General features: G+C 42.0%; 1 protein-coding gene across 1 annotated transcript in view; it reads left to right on the forward strand.

The window, feature by feature from the left end:
* Window positions 1-31: 31 nt before the first annotated feature.
* Window positions 32-20537, forward strand: part of Sass6 (SAS-6 centriolar assembly protein) — a 33340-nt gene continuing 12834 nt past the window's right edge. The window contains exons 1-8 of the mRNA XM_021157987.2: window positions 32-223; window positions 8229-8289; window positions 9952-10031; window positions 10420-10524; window positions 11829-12000; window positions 12879-12944; window positions 14709-14828; window positions 18313-18504. Of these exons, the coding sequence (XP_021013646.1) occupies window positions 159-223; window positions 8229-8289; window positions 9952-10031; window positions 10420-10524; window positions 11829-12000; window positions 12879-12944; window positions 14709-14828; window positions 18313-18504 (861 nt within the window). The 5' untranslated portion in view covers window positions 32-158. The remainder of the gene's footprint in view (window positions 224-8228; window positions 8290-9951; window positions 10032-10419; window positions 10525-11828; window positions 12001-12878; window positions 12945-14708; window positions 14829-18312; window positions 18505-20537) is intronic.

The raw sequence follows: 20537 nt of genomic DNA on the forward strand, positions 1-20537 counted from the left end.
CCAAAGCTTCTTCGTTCCCTCTGTTTATCGTTTCCCTCCTCCTCCGCGGGAGCTGAGCGCCAAACTCAAACTCATCGGGACCGGCTCTTCTTTCCAGCCGGGACCGAGGGCCGGGCCTACTGGGCTTCTTCACCCTCCCGTCGGGGCAGCGGTCCGATATGAGTCAAGTTCTGTTCCAGCAGCTTGTTCCCTTGCTAGTGAAATGCAAAGACTGCGAGGAGAGGTGAGCTCCCGGAGCCGGCGGGTGGCGGTTGGGGTCGCGCCAATGGGGAAGATGGCGGCTGGGTTCCGTGGGGATCGGTCGGTCCGCGGTGTCGGACTGTCACACCGGGAATCGGGAAGGGACCTGCGGACTTAATGGATACCTTTGTTTGTGGCCGGGCCGGCCGTTGCGGAGGGGACGCGAGGAAAGGGAATGAGGAAATGGGAAGCGGACTCCCTCACGTCCGTGTTCTGGCTCTCAGCGGGACAGAGCCCAGCCTGTCCTTTCTGGGTGGGAACTCTGATTCTCCCGGTCATTTCCACAAAAGCTTCACGGTGACTTCAGGGAGCTGTCCGCACTAGGATTCAGGTCGCCCTGCCCTTCACTCATGCTCTCCTTTGAAGAACACTGGGGGTGAAGCTTTAGAACTCCATCTAAAAACAAAACAAAACGTTCAGTGACATATTTCGGTTCATCCGCACGTCAGTTTCAATCATTTAACCAACTCCCAATACTGGAAAATCAGGAATTCTGTACATTCAAAACATTAGTCAACCCGTAAAGCCCGTCGTCGGACCCCTGGGGATACCTTGATCTTCACAGTTTACTCTAGGGTATCTTATCGCACAGATGAATGCAAACTTGCAACACTAACCACAGGCGATCTGATTTTTTTCCCTCTTTTACTAATAACTTTAGTTGTTAGTTTCTGTGAACATTACATTTTCTCATTTGTTAAGTTGATTTAGTATGTCTATCAGTTCATTTGATTGCAATGAAGACCAGGTGTGAAAATGTTTGTAGAAACTAAACGGTGAAAAAAAAATGTTGAATTAAAAAAAACAAAAAGAAGACACTGATGTATTGAGTTGCTGGACTGTTAAACTGTGGTATGCGATTTAAAATTAGGTCCAGAATCAACCAGCAAAGCAGTCAGAAAAATGGACTTAAAACATCAGCCGTATATAGGAATCTGTAGGTTATTTAATTGTCTTATTGTTGTTTGTTTGATTTTGACAGTTGAAGTGGTGCCCTCACTTAGCATGCTCTACCACTGATCTGTAACCCACACCCCACCCCAGCCTCTAATTAGTGATTATTTTCTGATGTTTAATATATAGACATGTAGTTATTGAATTCGGGCTAATCCAAACTGATGTCTGTAAGTATAAAATTCATAGATTTTGAAGACCTGCTAGTAACAGGAATGTAAAAAGTCTCAATTTTATGTTGATTATCTGTTGCAGCTTTATTTAGGGTATATTGGGGTCAAATGTATTCAAATTAATTTTTACTTTGAGAGTTATGGGTTTTTTTTAAAGTGACTTCTAAACAATTTAAAGTGACACACATGACTCACGTTTGTGGTGTCCATTTTGTTTCTGTTGGGCTATATGGGCCATTACTTGTGATTCCATGCCTGACACTCTGAACTCTTCTCCCACACATTAAATTGTAATCACAGTTAATCATGTTAAAACACAACTTCAACTTTAAAAATTACTCAGCCAGGCATGGTGGCGCACGCCTTTAATCCCAGCACTTGGGAGACAGAGGCAGGCGGATTTCTGATTTTGAAGTCAGCCTGGTCTACAGAGTGAGTGAGTTCCAGGACAGCCAGGGCTGCACAGAGAAACCCTGTCTTGGAAAAAAAAATTACTCTTATTTAGAAACCCGATATTCCTATCACCGGTGGCAAGGCTCAACCAGCTGTTCATAAATCAGATTTTTCTGGAGCCCAGCCATCCTTATTTCTTACCCACTGTCTGTGGCTGCATCTGCGCGAGGGCAGAATCAATGAGCAATTGTATGGGAGTATTGGCTGGAAAATTACTGCATGGCTTTTATGGTGGATTGTATATATATGTTGTATGTATGTATGTATGTATGTATGTATGTATGTATATCTCCTCAGCACTGCAACAGCAACAATGAAGGGGCCGGGCTAGCAGGGTAGCATGGAGGAACACAACCACACACGATTGTGACAGAGACTCTATAGCAGTGGCTTCTGATCTTCCTGATAATACAGTTCCTTATGTTGTGGTGACCTGCCCAACCATAAAATTATTTTTGTTGCTGCTTTGTAACTGCACTTCTAATGTAAATATCTGTTTTTTATGATAGTCTAAGGTGACCCCTGTGAAAAGGTTGTTTGACTCTCCTGGGGCACCAGACCTGTAAGTTGAGAACCACTGCTCCATAGTGTTCAAAGTCTAAAATATTCACTCTCTGACCTCCTAGAGAATAATTTTGCTAACCCCTGACCTATAGGAAGAACAACACAGATTCCTTAGCCAACTATTGAAGAGCAGTTTACCCCAGCAAATACTTGCCTACTGTGTACCCTGAATTATTCTGGGTGCAGAGAATGTGAGGCTTCCTTCCTTTCATCTCCAAACAACAACATCAAAACCAGTCGCCATCTTGGTTCTCAGGGAAAGCCCAGACACGGAATTGAGAAGACCCCCTTGGAGAAGCAGCATAATGCAGGTTCCAGGGTTAGATCTGGAGCCAGATTGCCTGGGTTTAAAGTCCCAGTTCTGCCACTGCCTGGCTGATCTTGGACAGTTTGCTTACTTCTTGCACATTTCTGTGGGTTGAAGCTTTGTCCTTGCAGCATGCTGTCATCAATGCTGTTATAGACTACCACTACACTGTGCCCCCAGCTCCAGGCTTACACCGTTTATTTCACTTGTTTTTTGGTCTCATCTTTAAATTCAGAATAATAGTGCCTACTTCATGGCATTATTATTGAGGATGAGATTATTTAATACATACAAAGAGCTTAAGGTAGTAACTAGTATATGTGAATGATTCCCCACATCGTAGTTACTATTAGTAAGGTGTGACCACATAAGTAGTATAATAAGGGCATAGTAGAGGGGAAGGCGGTTGGGTAGACGATAGGGTAACTAGCGGGAACCCTACCTAGAAGGAAGTGGTGCGAACTTCCAGGATTGGATAGCCACCTGTTCTTAAGTTTTGATTCCTAAACTCTCTCTCAGTCATCACACAAGAACTCCGCTCCTCTGGTGCCTTGTCTTCTCTCTACTGTGTCTCCTCTCCTGCTGTGCCCTCTGCCACAGATGCTCATTTTTTCCATGACTAAGGTGTGCGTCCCCATCCTGTGTATGTGTGTGTGCAGTGTACGTATCTATGTGCATGCGTGTATATGTGTATATGTGCATGTGAGTGAGAATGGGTGTGGAGCCATAGGTTGGCTTCTGGTATCCTTTTAAAATTGGTCTCCACCTTAAAATTCTTATTTTATAAATTACATATATTTTATGTGTATGGAGGGGGGTTATGTGTATGTCATGGTGTGCTTGTAGAGGTCAGGGGACAACTTTCAGGAGTTGTGTGAGTTCCAGGGATTGAATTTAACTTGTCAGGCTTGGGAGCAAGTGTTTTTACCCTCTGAGCCATCATGCCAACTCTCCACTTTAATTTTTGAGACAGGGTCTCATTGAACACAGTGCCTGGTAAGTTGATTGCCTAGGCTGCTTAGCCTGGGAATCTCAAGACATCACCTTGTCCCACTCCCTGAGTTAAAACACATTGGCTTAAAAATTGTTTTTGTGTGTTTATGCCTTAGCATGTGGAGTGTGTGTGTGCGGTGTGTGTGTGTGTGTGGGGGGGGGGGNGTCTGTCTATCTGTCTGTCTGTCTGCCTGTCTACCTGTGAGTGCCTCCAGAAAAGGAAAAGAATATCAAATCCTTTGGAGCTGGAATTATAGGTCTTTGTGACTGCTTGACATGGATGCTGGGGTACAAACTCTGAGAGAACAGATATGTGCTTTTAACCACTGTCTCTCATTCCACACCCAGCTTTTTTGTTTGTTTTGTTTTTTGAGACAAGGGTTTCTTTATGTAGCCCTGGTATTCTCTCTGTAGACCACTGGCCTTGAACTCACAGAGATCTGCCTGACTTTACCCCTTCAATGTTGGGATTAAAAGTGTGAGTCACCACTACTTGGTCCCCACCTGGCTTTTCATGTGGTCATTACAGATCCTAATACAGATGCTCGTGTGTATGCAGCAGGCACTTTACTGACTGCGCTATCTCCCCAACCCCCCAAGGCATAGCTGAAATACCCTGCCATAAGTTGCCCAAGATGCCAGGTATGGTGACATACACCTTATAAGTCCAGCACTCAGGAGGTAGAGGCAGATGGCTGTCTTTGACTTTGAGTCTAGCCTGGTCTATGCAGTGAGTTCCAGGACATCCAGGGCTACATAATGAGACACTGTCTCAAAAAACAAAGCAACAAAAGTAGGTGCCTAAGTTGGAATTAACTGTCATTAATCATGTATTAGGTAGAATTATGTAGGGAAGAGATGAGTTCAAATTTGGGCTTTGTAATGTGCCTCAGGTTCTTCCTCTGATTAGAGAAATAGTCGCTAAGATGATTGTTGAATGGAGTCTCTCTCTCTCTCTTACACACACACACACACACACACACACACACACACTCACTCACTTATAGGCAGCCAATCGTGTAGGTACTTAGTAGACAATCGTAGCTCTTCTGCTCTTCTTTTCCTTTTCTTCCCTGGATGTTTATTTCTGTTTGTATCCTTGGCACCCAGCAGAGCACCTGGCTTACAGTAGCTTTTCTTTGTTTGCATAGAGAGAATAATAAGGTCACAGCCTCTGAATGACAGCAATGGACTCTTATATCTAATGTCCAAGGTCTTTATTTAAAAAGAAATAAACCTACCTAGCTATATTTGACTGGCCTGGTGGGTGTTACTCAGTTACAAACAACGTTTAAAGATTGGGATTTTATTCATTTGTTTCAGTGCTCTTATATCATGAATCTTTCTAATAGGAAAAAATAAAAAGATTTTCTAATAGAGAAAGTATATATCTGCAATCTCAGATTTTTCAGTGACATTTGTAAGGACGTTTTATTTTATTTTTATTCATTCGTTCTTCCATTCATTCATTCATTGGAGACTGAGTTTCTCTGTAGAAACCAGCCAGTTCCTGGATGTCCTGGAACTTGCTCTGTAGACCAGGCTGGCCTTGAACGCAGAAGTCTGACTTCTCTACCTCCCAAATTCTGTCTCTAGGTATGTTTTCTTATTTTTTTTTAAAGATTTATTTATTTATTTATTATATGTAAGTACACTGTAGCTGTCTTCAGACACTCCAGAAGAAGGCATCATATTTCATTACAGTTGGCTTTTGAGCTACCATGTGGTTGCTGGGATTTGAACTCAGTACCTTCGGAAGAGCAGTCGGCTCTCTTAACCACCGAGCCATCTCGCCAGCCCCTCTAGGTGTGTTTTTAAAGTAAATATGGGTAATATATTTAGTTTAGTGCCTTCTTCAAGTTTTCTCTCAACATCTAATCCATGTAAGTGCTTCAAATGTGTGCAGCAGTATTATTAATATGAGTGGAATTGCCATGGTCAAATAATTCTCTTAGGCATTTTAATTCTCTTTGGTTTTGTGTGTTTCTCTTTTCATAAATACACACACACACACACACGCACACACACACACACACATATATATGAAAGGTATTAAAGTATAGGACTTCAAGCTGTAAAACACAATAAACAATTAGATGTCAATTTAAATATACCACTATAGCAAATACCACTGTATAGTAGAAAATACCTTAAAGATGAAAAAAGAAACAAAACAAAACAAACCCCTCTGTTAGTTGTCATTTATAAATTAGGAGGAAGTTGTGGTATTCTCTGTCTAAAGAGGGTGAGTAAAGTTGGAGTGCTGCTGCAGTCGGTCTGGCATGCACTGCTCTGGGCACTGGAGTGCCAGTGTAACCCAGTGCCTGTCTAGCAGGTAAGCGTCCAGCGTTCAGCCCCAGCACCACAAACAAGGGTAAAAGAAGTTTCGTTTTGTTTTTTTTGGTTTTGTTTTTGTTTTTTTTTTAAACTGGCCTTTTTCATCTCGCAGATGGGAGAATGCATATGAACTAAGATATAGCATAATTGTAGGGTCAGTAAGAAGTTTAGTTAAGCCAGGTGTGGTAGCATACAACTTTAATCCCAGCACTTAGGAGGCAGAGGCAGGTGGATCTCTGAATTTCAGGCCAGGCTGATCTGCATAGAGAGTTCTAGGACAGCCAGGACTACATAGAAATACCTTGTCTCAAGCAAACAAACAAACAGACAAACAGAATAAACAAACAAATGGACTAAAATGACCCATGTTAAAACAATATAAAATTGTAAATCCGAGTTTAAGAAACAGGTCTTAGCATTGACTCTAGCCCGACTGTCTGCACCTTGCTCGTCAGTAGTCGGTTGCTGTCTGTCCTTTTTACTTCTGTTGTAGCTAAGTAGGAGCTGGAAACAGCTTGAACCAAATCTTTAGAAGAATTTAAACTTGAGCAGGCTCAATTTTGTTTTTGTTACTTTTCTATTGCTGAGATAAGAGACCATGACCAATGTGACATATAGAAGAAATGGCTTCTTTTAGGTTTAAATTTCAGAGTTAGGGTCCACGGTGGTAGAAAGGCAGAATGGGTGGTAGAAAAGCTGAAGCAGCCGCTGAGTCAGCAGGAGACAGAGCACACTGTGAGCGAATGGGCCAGGTCCTTCCAAACCTCAGAGCCCACCTCTTCCTGGAGGCCACATTCGGTCCTTCTCAAGTCCACCAACCTGGGACCAAGTATTCAAACATATAAGCCTATGGGGGCATTGGTATTCAAACCAACACAAATTTGTTTATCTCCTCTCCCCCTTAACATGCACAGGCATATGTGCACACGGGCACACATACACACATACCAGAGAATGGCCATTGTTACGGAACTTAGCAGAATAGTTTGCAGATGCATAGACATTCTTCAATAAGTTCATTAATTTTGTTTCTCAGTTTAAAGTTATGGCTGCTGCACAGAATGTGGAGGCTGTGACATTTTGGACATTAGAGCTACTTGTGAACGAGATAGTAAGCTTGTTGACAATGCTTCTGAGATACAGTTGCAGAGACAATATTTTATGTTGATTTGGCTTTGCAATTAAAATATATGTAACAGGACAGTGCTTATCATTTTCTTGACTCTAACAGTAATGCAAACACAGCTAGATGGCGGCAGCACATGCTTTTAATCCCAGCGCTCTGGAGACAGGTGGATTCCTGTGAGTTCCAAGCCAGCCTGGACTATAGACGGAATTCCAGAACAGCAGGGGCTGCATAGAGAAACCCTGTGGGGGTGGGAGGCAACCAAAAGCAAACGTCATAATATTTTAACTATTTAAAAAAAAGATTATTTATTTATTTATTTAATATGAGTACACTGTAGCTGTCTTCAATCATAAGAGGGCATCAAATCCCATTACAGATGGTTGTGAGCCACCATGTGGTTGCAGGGAATTGAACTCAGGACCTCTGGAAGAGAAGTCAGTGCTCTTAACTGCTGATCCATCTCTCTAGCCCAATATTTTAACTGTTTAAGATGGTATATCTTTGTAAGTCAGTTTGATCATTGAAGTGGTAATTTTTGTTTGTTTGTTTGTTTGTTTGTTTTTTCAAGACAGGGTTTCTCTGTGTAGCTCTGGCTGTCCTGGAACTCATTTTGTAGATCAGGCTGGCCTCGAACTCAGAAATCTACCTGCCTCTGCCTCCCAAGTGCTGGGATTAAAGGCGTGTGCCACCACGCCCGGCTTTGAAGTGGTATTTTTTAGACCTAAAAGTTGTTACTGAATTGATGGTCTATGTCTTGGTAGATGCTTTTTAGAATCTGGCAGTAAAGTTTTTTACCAGAATACTAGCAATGGGTACCCTGATGGTTTACCAGATTTAGTCCACAGCATCTTCATTTTACAAGTGACAAATGCAAACTGCCTTTCATTACAAACTACCAGGTGACTTATTAGAGGGACACTACAGACTTAAGACTTACGTCTAGTGACTTTCTAAAAACCTGTTCATAAGCTTGAGGGCACCTGTGGCGTCTTGTGGGTTAGGATCAACATTTTAAGTTAAAGATAGCAAACTTCACGCTGCTTGAACCATTCTGAGTTGGCCATGTCTTTTCCTACAGGAGAGGGAGCGTTAGAGTGAGCATTGAGCTGCAGTCCCTTTCGAATCCAGTGCACAGGAAGGTTCGTATTTACTTCTTTCTTGAAGTATGACCATTTGTGTGTGTCATGATTATTGTTGTGGTTTTGTTTTTTTGCTTTGTTTTAAGAAAATGCGATCTTTTCTTACCGAGACTTAGTCATAATATAATCACTAAGGTGGGTTTACCAGGGACGCTTATCCATTCTATTCCACACATGGTGACTCTTGCAGTTTCCTTCCCCAAAGGAGGAGAAATTCTACTGTCCAGCTTGTGGTCTCGGTCGACTGTGCTCTCCCTGATCTAGATCTGTTTGGAACTGAAGTATCATTGCTGAATTATTTTTAAAGGGTTACTCTTTTGTTAAGTCCTTTATTGTTTTATTTTCTAATTTTGGGTCATTTTATAACTGTTGTAATTCTAGGTTGGTGAAGTCTAAGTCAGCAACTTAAATGTAATTATACCGTGCATTACTAAATCCAAGAAGATGTAGGGGTTGATGTAACAGTCTGGGTTTGCCCTGAATATTTAAAAGATTACCTTACTCTACACTTTGGTGTAGAGCGTAAACTCCATGTCAGCTTAAACATTAAGTTGGATATGGTGTTGTATGCTTGTAATCCCAGCAGCACTCAAGAGGAGGGAGGAGATTGAGAGCTCTTTGGGATGCAACCTGAGGTACATAATTGATACTCTCTCTATCAATAATAATAATAATAATAATACTAAGAGTACGGGACATAGGACTAAGGGTAGCATCTGGTTTCCTTGTTGCAGCTTTCCCAGAGCACATGCAAGCATCTTGTAGTTGGCAGTAACTTTAGGTTTTGGCTTGCTGTTGGTTTTCAGTAGCATCCGAGGTGAGTTTTAAGAAGTATTTAAGTAGAAGTTACTGAACCACGGGCTTTTCTGAGGTGGAGGGAGCCCCCTGTTCCTTGATTTCCGGGAACAGAGTATACATTCTTACTTGTTAATTTTACATGTGGTCCCTCTAACATGTTTTAGCTTCACTGATAAAATGCTTCTGTGTTTCCAGTTACCCTAGTAGCTCCTTAGACATGAGAATATTTTCTTCAAGTTCCTTGTTAGTCCCGGCTCCTCCCATAGGATGCCTGTTTTCTTTGTACTTTGACGTTCATAACTTTTGTGTACCTACTGCCGTCTATGATGCTCTGTCACACTTGAAACTTGACGGCCTGGCAAGTGTCTTTATGAGAAGAACCCACTTCCTTAGAAAAGAAACAGATGGACCATCTGGAGTAGGAGGCCTCCTGGGAAGCCCTGGAAACGCTTCACCGAGTCACCTGATACTTCATCTTCTATCTGAGCGACTAGAGCCCCTCCCTTTTCTTGTAGATGACTGTCAGTTTTGCTGATTATATTGCTGCTTTTGAAATACCAGACTAGTTGATTTGAGGGAAGCCAAAAATACACGTATTCAATCTTGCCATGATGCCACGGGGCGCAAAGCTGGTGTATAAATTTCTCTGAGCCTCATAGAAGATACTGTTAACGTTGGGCATTTCCTCAGCTCCTACACACCCCAGGATGTCTACCCCCAGTAAAGATGCTCACGCTCTAAAGACTAATAAAACCGAGCAGCACCCTAACACAGGACTCTGAAGTATAACTGATATGTTGTTGTTTTGAGTAATTTAACTCTTACAAAAGCTAGAAATATTAAAAGGTCTGATCTTTTCTTTAGGATTTAGTCATCCGTCTGACTGATGATACGGACCCGTTTTTTCTGTATAACCTTGTTATATCTGAGGAAGATTTTCAAAGGTAAATTATTTTAGATTGTTGCTGGCCCTACATATAGTCTAGGAATTATTTTCTGAGTTTTATAATGTGTTTACACTGTTCTTTTTTGAAACACATACCTGTTCACATGGTAAGTTATTCTGGGACTACTGACTGCTCTACAATTGTTTAATGGGTATTTTTAAAGTTGAATGTTTTATAGATTATCAGACTTCCATTTAAGGAGCTCAGAAATTTGATGCTTTAGCTAAATTTCATGACTCCTGTTAGATAAGGTTGATATATGTCAAAAGCTCCCTAGGTTATTTCTTTTAAATAATGTCACTAGTAAATAATACTTTATCCTATGAATTCTAACTAAAGATAGTAATTAAGTTTCTGAAAAGCTGTCTTTCTGTTTTCTGTGTAGTTTAAAATTGCAGCAAGGTCTCCTGGTGGACTTCTTAGCTTTCCCACAGAAGTTTATAGACCTCCTTCAGCAGTGTATGCAAGAGCACGCGAAAGAGACTCCAAGGTGAGGCTGGCAGGCCGGAGCATTAGTCTCCCTTCAGAGGAGACTTCCATTATTTTCCATGTCCTGCAGATACTCCCGTATATTATTTTTAAACTGGGATTAGGGTTCAACTAAATCCCAAATTTTAAGAAATCTTGACTAAAATAAGAAATATTTGACTCTTAATTTCTATGGCTTGACGCAGTGAATTGTATTAAAGTGAATTGGTATTAAAACATTTGTTTTCCTAGGATTTATTTCTTATTTGTGTGTGCGTGTGTTCGTGTGCACTCGTGTTGGCACCCTTGGAGGCTAGATAGATGTGTCAAACCTCCTGGAGTTCAGACCGATGTTAGCTCTCTGAGCTGGGAGCTGGGAACTGTACTCAAGTCCCCGGAGAGCAGCAACTGTGTTCACCTGCTGAGCCGCCGCGAGCCCCAAGCTCGTTCAACTGTTTAATAGTTTTTGTTTTTATGATTCATTCCGTTCATGATGGTATTTATGTTCATGGTCACGCGCTGCTGACACCTGCTCATGTAAAATTCACCAGGAACTTTTCCTTGGCTTGAACAACTGATGAGTATTGTTTAAAATACTGTTTTATTAGAAACTTAAATGTTTTCTGTACCATTTTCCCCTTTTTATTTTATCTTATTATTTTGAGACAGGGTCTCACTATGTATCTCTGGTTGTCTTGGAACTCACTATCTAGACCAGGCTGGCCTCGAACTCATGGAGATCCATCTTCCTCTGCCTCCCGAGTGCTGGGGTTAAAGGGCTTATTATACATAAGTACGCTGTAGTTGACTTCAGACACACCAGAAGAGGGCGTCAGATCTCATTAAGGATGGTTGTGAGCCACCATGTGGTTGCTGGGATTTGAACTCAGGACCTTCGGAAGAGCAGTCAGTGCTCTTACCTGCTGAGCCATCTCTCCAGCCCCAGTATTATTCTTTATAAAGAACTTTCTCTTAGGAATCAAGGCTATAGGATTGTTATGAGAATTTATAGGGAAAAGGGTAAATCTGTAATTCTTACTTTTGCTTAAAGGTAAGTTGTCGGAATGAGGAGCTGAAACTCTGGTCCCCCTGTGGTATTTGATGAGTTTTTATGTTTTCAGGTTTTGCTCTCCCTCTTTCCCTTTTTGTCTCTCATTGTGAACATTAGGACCATGCTTCATTCCACACCCCAACATACTCCTGTTTCTCTTTGTCTAGTGATTTTTCACTTCTCCCCTTCACTGTCTTGAGTGGAGGCATGTGTGATCCAGTGGCAGGGCCTTGCAGGTCTGTAAGTGTGTTATAGTGTGACTTTTCTCTTCAAAGGTTCCTGCTACAGCTTCATTCTTCAGCCACTCTTTTGGATAACTCACCGGTCCTTTTAAATGTAGTGGAGACAAATCCTTTTAAGCATCTTATTCACCTGTCACTAAAGCTTTTACCTGGAAATGATGTAGAAATTAAGAAATTTCTAGCAGGATGTTTGAAATGTAGCAAGGTAAGTTTTAAAATTTAAGTTCCTCTTTTAAACTAGGGACCTAAGTTCTTTATAAATCATTGTGGATCCATGCGCAGACACCTCCACCCCTGAATCCCCCACTCCCGCTGCTTTTCTGTAGTGAATTTCACTGTTTTTCATTTAGCTACTGCCTATAACTCAGTCTAGAACTAGACCAGCAGTTGAGCAGCTTAGCATCCGGATATTAACAGTTCCTGGCCTTAGGCACCTACCTTTCACATCGCCATTTCATCAGCCAGCAGATAAGAATATGAACACACAGTCTGCCACCCCAACATACGACACCTTTTCTAAGTCATCATTAAATAAGATACTGCTTAGCATCTATCACTTACTCTCTTTCCTTTAAAGAATTTACTATTCTTTTCAATTGTGTATTATGGTATGTGCATCGAAAATAAGTATACGAACATGGTCCGAATATTATAAAATGCTACATAAAGGGTGTGGTACAAGAACAGCATGGTGTCCCTGCTTAGGAAAATCCATGTCAGCCGAGTGTGGTGGCGCATGCCTTTAATCCCAGCACTCAGGAGGCAGAGGCAGGCAGATTTCTGAGTTCAAGGCCAGCCTGGTCTACAAAATGAGTTCCAGGACAGCCAGAGCTATACAGAGAAACCCTGTCTCGAAAAACCAAAAAAGAAAAAAGAAAATCCATGTCAGTTGTATGCTGCAGTAGTTACATAAAGAGGGCTCAGGGCTCAGGGCACACAGATGTGGGGGTTTGTGAAGACCCAGGCTCTCGTTCAGAAGGCCTGAGGTCTTGAGGGCTCAGCAGGCTCTTTGCATGCTGCTGGCGCTTGGCTGTGCACGATTGTACTCAATTGTAAGCTGCATCATTTTATTTTTATAAATAGGAAGAAAAATTATCACTGACTAGATCACTAGATGATGTTACCAGGCAACTGCACATTACACAAGAGGTAATTCAATTTTCATTTTGTCTTTGTAAGTAATCCAAAATTGGTCCTGAATTCTTTTTACAATTCAAACCAAGCCTTTGTGTATCTTCTTTCAAAATAGATTGTTGCTGGCTCGCCACTCTTTGCACCTCTTCCCCGACAGTTAATTATCTTAAATTGATGCTTTCTTTTAGATATTTAATTCCACCCAAACATTTCTGCTACCCCTAACATACAACACCTTTTTAAAGTCATTATTAAGACACCGCTTAGCATCTATCACTTACTCTCTTTCCTTTAAAATATTATTAGTCTTTTAAATTGTGTGTGTGTGTGCGTGCATGTCTCTTTCTCTCTGTGTGTATCTGTGTGTGTGTGTGTGTGTGTAGGCATGTGTGTACCATGGCATGTAAGTAGAGATGAGAGAACAACTTGTGGGTTTGGTTTTCTCCTCCCATGGGTACATGGAGTCATAGCAGCCCTTTCATTTTATTCATCTTACTTGTCTGGCCTAAAATGCTCTCCAGTTGCTGCCTCCTTTCCCTTCCTTCCTGTGTTAAGACCGAATTAATCCTTTGGGGGCTGGAGAGATGGCTGAGCAGTCAAGAACACTGGCTCCCCTGCCAGGGGACCGAGGTTCAGTCCCACATGGCGGTTCACAGCTATGTTCCAGGAGATCCAGACGTACATTGCAGGCAAAACAACAATGGGCACAGAAGTTAATAAGTCTTCTGTCTTAGTCAGGGTTTCTATTCCTGCACAAACATCATGACTAAGAAGCAGTTGAGGAGGAAAGGGTTTATTCGGCTTACACTTCCACACTGCTGTTGATCACCAAAGGATGCAGGACTGGAACTCAAGCAGGTCAGGAAGCAGGAGCTGATGCAGATGCCATGGAGGGATGTTCTTTACTCGCTTGCCTCCTCTGGCTTGCTCAGCCTGCTCTCTTATAGAACCAAGACTACCAGCCCAGAGATGGCACCACCCACAAGGGGCCTTTCCCCCTTGATCACTAATTGAGAAAACACCCCACAGCTGGATCTCATGGAGGCATTTCCTCCACTGAAGCTCCTTTCTCTGTAATAACTCCAGCTGTGTCAAGTTGTCACAAAACTAGCCAGTACACTCCCTTCCTCCTTTCTCTCTCTCAAAAGAATTAATCCTTTCAACCGGGCGTGGTGGTGCACGCCTTTAATCCCAGCACTTGGGAGGCAAAGGCAGGCGGATTTCTGAGTTCGAGGCCAGCCTGGTCTACAAAGTGAGTTCCAGGACAGCCAGGGCTACGCAGAGGAAACCCTGTCTTGAAAAAAGCCAAAAACCAAAACAAAACAAAAAAAAGAATTAACCCTTTCAATGGTCTTAGCTTGGTTTGGGCGATACCCACTACACCTTTGCCCTTCACCTTTGACATCTAGGGTGAAAGTACTTGATAAGCAACATGGCTGTAGGCAGAAATCCTCCTGCACAGTATGGTCCTTTGGGGGACATTCTGCGGTGCTTAAGTATAAGACGTACACTTAGGAGAAACTTAATACACCGAGTCTCTTAACGTCAGAGGAGAGGATCTGGTGCTGCAGAGCTAGATGAAGTTAAAAGTTCAAGTTCCACCCGTGGGCCATTGCAGCTCTAGAACTGTCTCTAGTCTCATCTGCGGGAAAAGCTTCGAGTGTGTACTAAAGAGCTGAAATTTCCTTTGCAGTATCCTTGTTAAGCACTTTCTGTTCTAATCTGAGTGTAGCATATTCAAGAGACTGTCCTAATATGTTGTGCTGACCTCTAACTTAGACGTTGTCAGAAAAAATGCAAGAATTAGATAAGCTGCGGAGTGAATGGGCCTCGCACACAGCATCGCTGACGAATAAGCACTCTCAGGAGTTAACAGCTGAGAAGGAGAAAGCCTTGCAGGTAAGAGCACTACAGGCCACAGGAAAATGTCACTTTTAAATTGATTCTTAGTTACTGCATTGATCATAAAAGTAATACATGCTTGCTTTAAAACTTTCAAATATCTAACCAGTATATAAAATCAAAATTAAAAGCTTATTTTTCAGTCTTACTACTCAAAGATTATGTAGTCAGCATTGGCATTTTTTTCCTACTAGTAATTTTTTTTTAACTTACTCAGTTTACATCCCATTCACTGCCCCCCTCCCACAATCCTTTCCCATCCCCCTTCCCCTTCTCCTCTGAGCAGGTGGGGGAATCCCCCCACCCTGGCACATCAAGACTCCTGCAGGGCTGGGTGCATCCTCTCCCACTGAGGCCAGACAAGGCAGCCCAGGTAGAAGAACATATCCCCCACACAGGCAACAGCCTTTGGGATAGCCCCTGCTTCAAGGGTTGTTCAGGAGCCACATGAAAGAAAGCCTAGCTGCACGTCTGTGAACATGTGTGGGGAGGCCTACAATCTGGGCAGCCTGTTCTGCTCTTTTCCCAGCCATCAGCCCTCCGTGGTTGCCTGGTGCTTGTCCTCCCTTAAGGTCGCCATATTGATGCTCAACTCTGTAGAAAATTTGATACAGTTTTGTAGACTTTTCTCTATGTGTATATATAAGTGATACGCAATTTAAAAATAAGTTGTTTATAAATTTGTAGCAAAGTAAATTTCGACTATAGATGTTCATTTGGGGTTTATCCTATGCTAATAAAATTTTATTAGATATATTATTGATTATAACTTTTTAAAAAACTTAACATAAGATACTATTCTATATCAGTTCAAATACTTTTTTTTTTTTTTTATTCTACACAGCTGTTATTTGTCATTCAGATCCAACTTAGATTAACTTTTAGCCACACTAGTGGCTTTGAAATTTTGGTTTCTGTGGGCCAAACTACATCAGAGTGCAGTGAGCTTTCTGTTTCCATTGTGACAAATCCATATAGAATTTTCTCAATATACTTGTCACCTAAAAAGATTACGTGACATGGGAATCCCAAAGGTTCTTGTTTCCCTGTGTTCCTATGAATCATCTTAGTGTTTGCTGCCTGATAGGCACTAAGGGGATGCTTGCCTCAGTTCCTTTACGATCTTTGCATGAAGCTAAGCCTCCTCTCACGTAACTTTTTGCCATTTTCATTTCCTCTATGGATGACCTTCACCCTTGCTCCACACGCTGTTTTGTAGGGGGATGTCATTCTTACTTTCTGTTTTATAGCTTTAATAATAAAAGTCAATGCGCTCAATACCAGCTAGCTCTTTGCTGTTAAGGGTATAACTGGTTGTTTGTTTGTTTGTTTGTTTGAGGCAGGGTTTCTTTGTGTGGCAGCCTCTGCTGTCATGGAGGTCACTCTGTAGGCCTCAAACTTAGAGACCTGCCTGCCTCAGCCTCCTTAGTGCTGGGGTTAAAGGCATGTGCTACCTCCAACCCTTAGCATAACTGGGTTTTAAAAATAAGCATAACTTTCACTCAAACTAGAATTTAGAATATCGTGTCACTCTTTAAGGCTTCCTTATGTGCCTTCCAGTCTGTGTGCTACACCTAGGGAGTGTCATATTTAGGGTTTCTGTGCTGTAAAGAGACACCATGACCATGGCAACTCTTATAAAGGGAAGCATTTAATTGGGGCTGGCTTACAGTTCACAGGTTTAGTTTAGTTTATCATCAGCATTAGCATGAAGAAAGACATGCTGCATACTAAGAGTTCCACATCTGGATTCATAGGCAGCGGCAAGAGAGAGTGAACCAGTGATGCATTTCTGCCAAAAAGGCCACACCTACTCCATTAAGACCACACCTCCTAATCCTTCAAATACTGCCACTCCTTATAAGCCTATGGAGGACAATTTCACTCAGACTGCCACATGAGGTCACCTTTCTGATTGCTGCCATTATTGCTTGGTTTTTTTTTGTTCAACATAAATTGACTCAAATAGCATGTCTCTGTGTTATTTCCTTCCCTTGGCAGCTTTGGAATTCAGTTGTATGGTTTCCTGTTATTATTGTACAGTGTTTTATTATATATCTAGACTGTGACTTATTTATTTTCCTATTGGCTAGCCTTTGAATTATTTGTGATATTTTGTTGTTATATATTAAACTGATATGAGCAACCTACTCCATTTCTTTTTGTGCTGGTATACAATCTCTGTCTTGGGCACAATTTACTGCTGAAATGACCGGGTTCAAATATAGGCGTGTGTGTAGCTTTAGTAGGAACTGCCTGTTTTTTAGTGGAGGTTTACACTGCTGTTCTGGGATTATAATCCTCCCACATGAAAGTGAATGCTAACCAGTGTGCATGCTAACCAGTGTGATTATTTAATGCCCATTCAACATGCTCATTGTTAAATTATCCCTATTGCTATTTTTAGGAATTATTTGTATATTCTAAATATCATTTTTTATCGGGTACTGATATCACTTAGTATCTACAAGGAATTTTTTTTTTTGGTTTTTCGAGACAGGGTTTCTCTGTATAGCCCTGGCTGTCCTGGAACTCACTTTGTAGACCAGGGTGGCCTCGAACTCAGAAATCTACCTGCCCCTGCCTCTCGAATGCAGAGACTCTTTCAGGATACTGAAGTATACAGAGGCTCAAATGTCCCTTATTCAAAGTGGCATAGTATTTACATATAACTTGTACACATCTATACTTTGGACCATCTCTAGGTTATTTACAATGTCTAATACTATATATACATATATATATATATATATATATATACACACACACACACATATATATATATATATATATATATATATATATATGCAGACAGTTGTTGTACAGTGTTGTTTAGGGAATAATAGCAGAAAAATCTGTACATCACAATACAGATAAAACTACATGGTACAAGAGTGAGCCATTGAGTAAACGACACTCCAGCTATGAGTTCTGAGTGACTGAGATCTGTGGCACAGGGCTCTAGTGAGTGTTGCTGCATACTTCCATACTTCCCCTCCTTTGAGACAGGGTCTCTGTGTAACCCTGGCTGTCCTGGAACTCAGATTCCCTGCCCCCTACCTTCTGAGTGCTGGGATTAAAGGAGTTCACCCTGCCTGGGTCCCTCTTTTTTTTTTTTTTATTATTTACATTTTTATTAAATAATATTTGTGACTGGGGATTTTACATATTTTTGCTCCCTCCAAGTAAGACTGTCTACTTGTACCACTCTGGTTAGGCTATTTTTTAAGACAGAGTATTGTGTAGCCCAGGCTGGCCTCAGACTTGCTGTGTAGCAGGGAGTGACTTTGAAGTTCTGGTCCTTGGATCACACCTTCTCAGTGTTGGAAATTACCTTTGTTTACCTTATGTGCTCTTTCGTGAAATCTGAAATTGATAGATTTCTTTTAAGCAGGGAAATCAGAAAACAATGAAGAAATTATTGTTTTTCCTGATCTTTATACTTCTGTTCTTTCTCCTTTGTCATACTGCTCTGTAATAGACACAAGTTCAGTGCCAACAGCAGCATGAGCAACAGAAAAAGGAACTGGAAACCCTCCATCAACGAAATATCCACCAGCTACAAAGCAGATTGTCCGAGTTAGAGGCAGCTAATAAAGAGCTCACCGAGAGGAAGTATAAAGGAGACTCGACTGTCCGAGAACTAAAGGCGAAGCTGGCTGGCGTAGAAGAGGTATTGGTGCTGGCTGCTGTTGCCGGCTCTCTTGGCTTTTCTGTGGTGACTGTGCTGTTCAGTGGCTGCTGTTCCCTTGGATGCTCTGCACAGAACTTCTGTCACTACAGTGATCATCTCACTGCAGAGAAAACAGGGAGTAGCAAGTGTGATGATGGAGCTGATTCAGGACAGCATGGAAACAGACTGGGTATTTTAGTTTGGAGTTGGAATGTTCACAGGAGCAGCCCTCAGAGTCTTTCAGTTCCTTTTAATATTCCTGCAGTGTCTGTGTCTCACAGCGTTGGCAAGTGTAGTCCAGCAGCTCTATGAAGTGGAACGGCCAGTGAGGATACTACTGCTAGACAGTAGCTGTTGCTTGCTGAGCATGTGCGAGGTAACGACAGCCGCTGTGGAAGTGACTTCCAGAAATTAACCCCGTATTTAGGTGCCACCCTTGACCTCACTGCAGAGATGCTGAGGCTGCAGCACAGAGTTCTGTTGTTGCTTGCTTGCTCCAGCCAGGGAAAGAGAGGGTTGTAACCGGCTGTTGTTTGCCTGTCTTTCTTTCCAGCACGCAGAAATGTTTGTTTTGCCCTGCTGGGGTTTAACCCAGGGCCTCCTGCATGCTTGGCAAGTGCTCTGCAGTGAGCTTCAAACCTTGCACATCAGAGAAATGTAAACAGTGTTGGTGTTTGCTACAGCACATCTGTGGGTGCCTTGGCACGAGTGATAGTGTCTATTAGTAGAAGTTATTTTCAGATTTATTTGTACGTATTTTGAGACAGAGTTTCCTGTGTCCCCAAGATTGGCTTCAGACTCCTGATCTCAAGCCGGCTTTGCCTTACTTAGTAGGTGGACCAGAGGCTTGTGCCACTATTTCTGATTTTTGTTTGTTTGCTTTGTTTTTTGAGATAGAGTTTCTGTGTATTCCTGGAAGTCCTGGAACTCTGTAGACCAAGCTAGCTTTGAACTCAGAGATCTGCTTACCTCTAACTCCCAAGTGATGGGATTAAAGGTGTGTGGTACCATACTTAGCTTGTTTCTGGTTGTTAAGGTCTATGTATTTAACAACAGAGATAATCAACGTTCTGTTTCATTATAATGTTTAGAAGCTAAAGCTCCACCCATTTTATGTGTAGATCCTTGAAACATTCTGCATCAACAATAGCTGTGTGTGTGGATTTCTATCCTATACCCTTCCTGTGCAGCATTTCTGACATCACATTTGGCACCTTAGTAGATCAATGGCTTCATTATAATGCTATATGATTTCTTCCATCTAAATCCCCAAACTAGCTAGTATATTAACAATCTTATTATGTTGTTTGTTTTTGTTTTGGGGATTTTTTTGGTTTTGGTTTTTGCAGTGAGAGTTTTCTGTGTAGCCCTGGCTGCCCTGGAACTCTGTAGATAAGGCTGGTCTCAAACTCAGAGATTGTCCTGTCTCTCTCTCTCTCTTGAGTGCAGGGATTAAAGGCTTGTGCCGCCACCACCACCTGGCAATTATGTGTTTATATCTATCGTTGTGATAGTTATCTTTGTACCGGTGAGAAAATATTACGTAAACAACTTAAGGGAGAGGCATTTATTTTGGCTCACCATTTCAGACGCTTCATTTTGGCTGTGCATAGAATTCAGTGCCTTGGAGGTGGGGCATGTGGTAAAGGGGACTGCTCATTTCCCATGGACAGAAAGTGGTTGGGGGAACTGTGACAACACAGGGACATGCCAGGGTACATCTCTTGAGGACATGTTTCCAGTGGCTTAGCTTCCTTTGTTAAGCCCCCCCTTCCACATTTCCACAACCTCCCAATACCGTGCCTCCAGCTGAAGATCCAGCCTGCGGGGACATTTCCTGTTTAAGCTGTAACTTCATATTGTCTCTTTCAAGGTTTGCAGAGCACCTGTGGAGAGTCGCTTCTGCCTGAGGAACCTTGCTTTATCACTGAGGGTTCGGTGTCATAACTGTGTGAGGTTAAACCTTGTAGGCAGTAGTGTCCTACAGTGGTTATCATTTATTGGATATTTACTGTGTGCAGTCAGTATGTTAG

The sequence above is a fragment of the Mus caroli genome, chromosome 3 (assembly GCF_900094665.2).
Source record: "Mus caroli chromosome 3, CAROLI_EIJ_v1.1, whole genome shotgun sequence".
NCBI classification, from domain to species: Eukaryota; Metazoa; Chordata; class Mammalia; order Rodentia; family Muridae; genus Mus; species Mus caroli.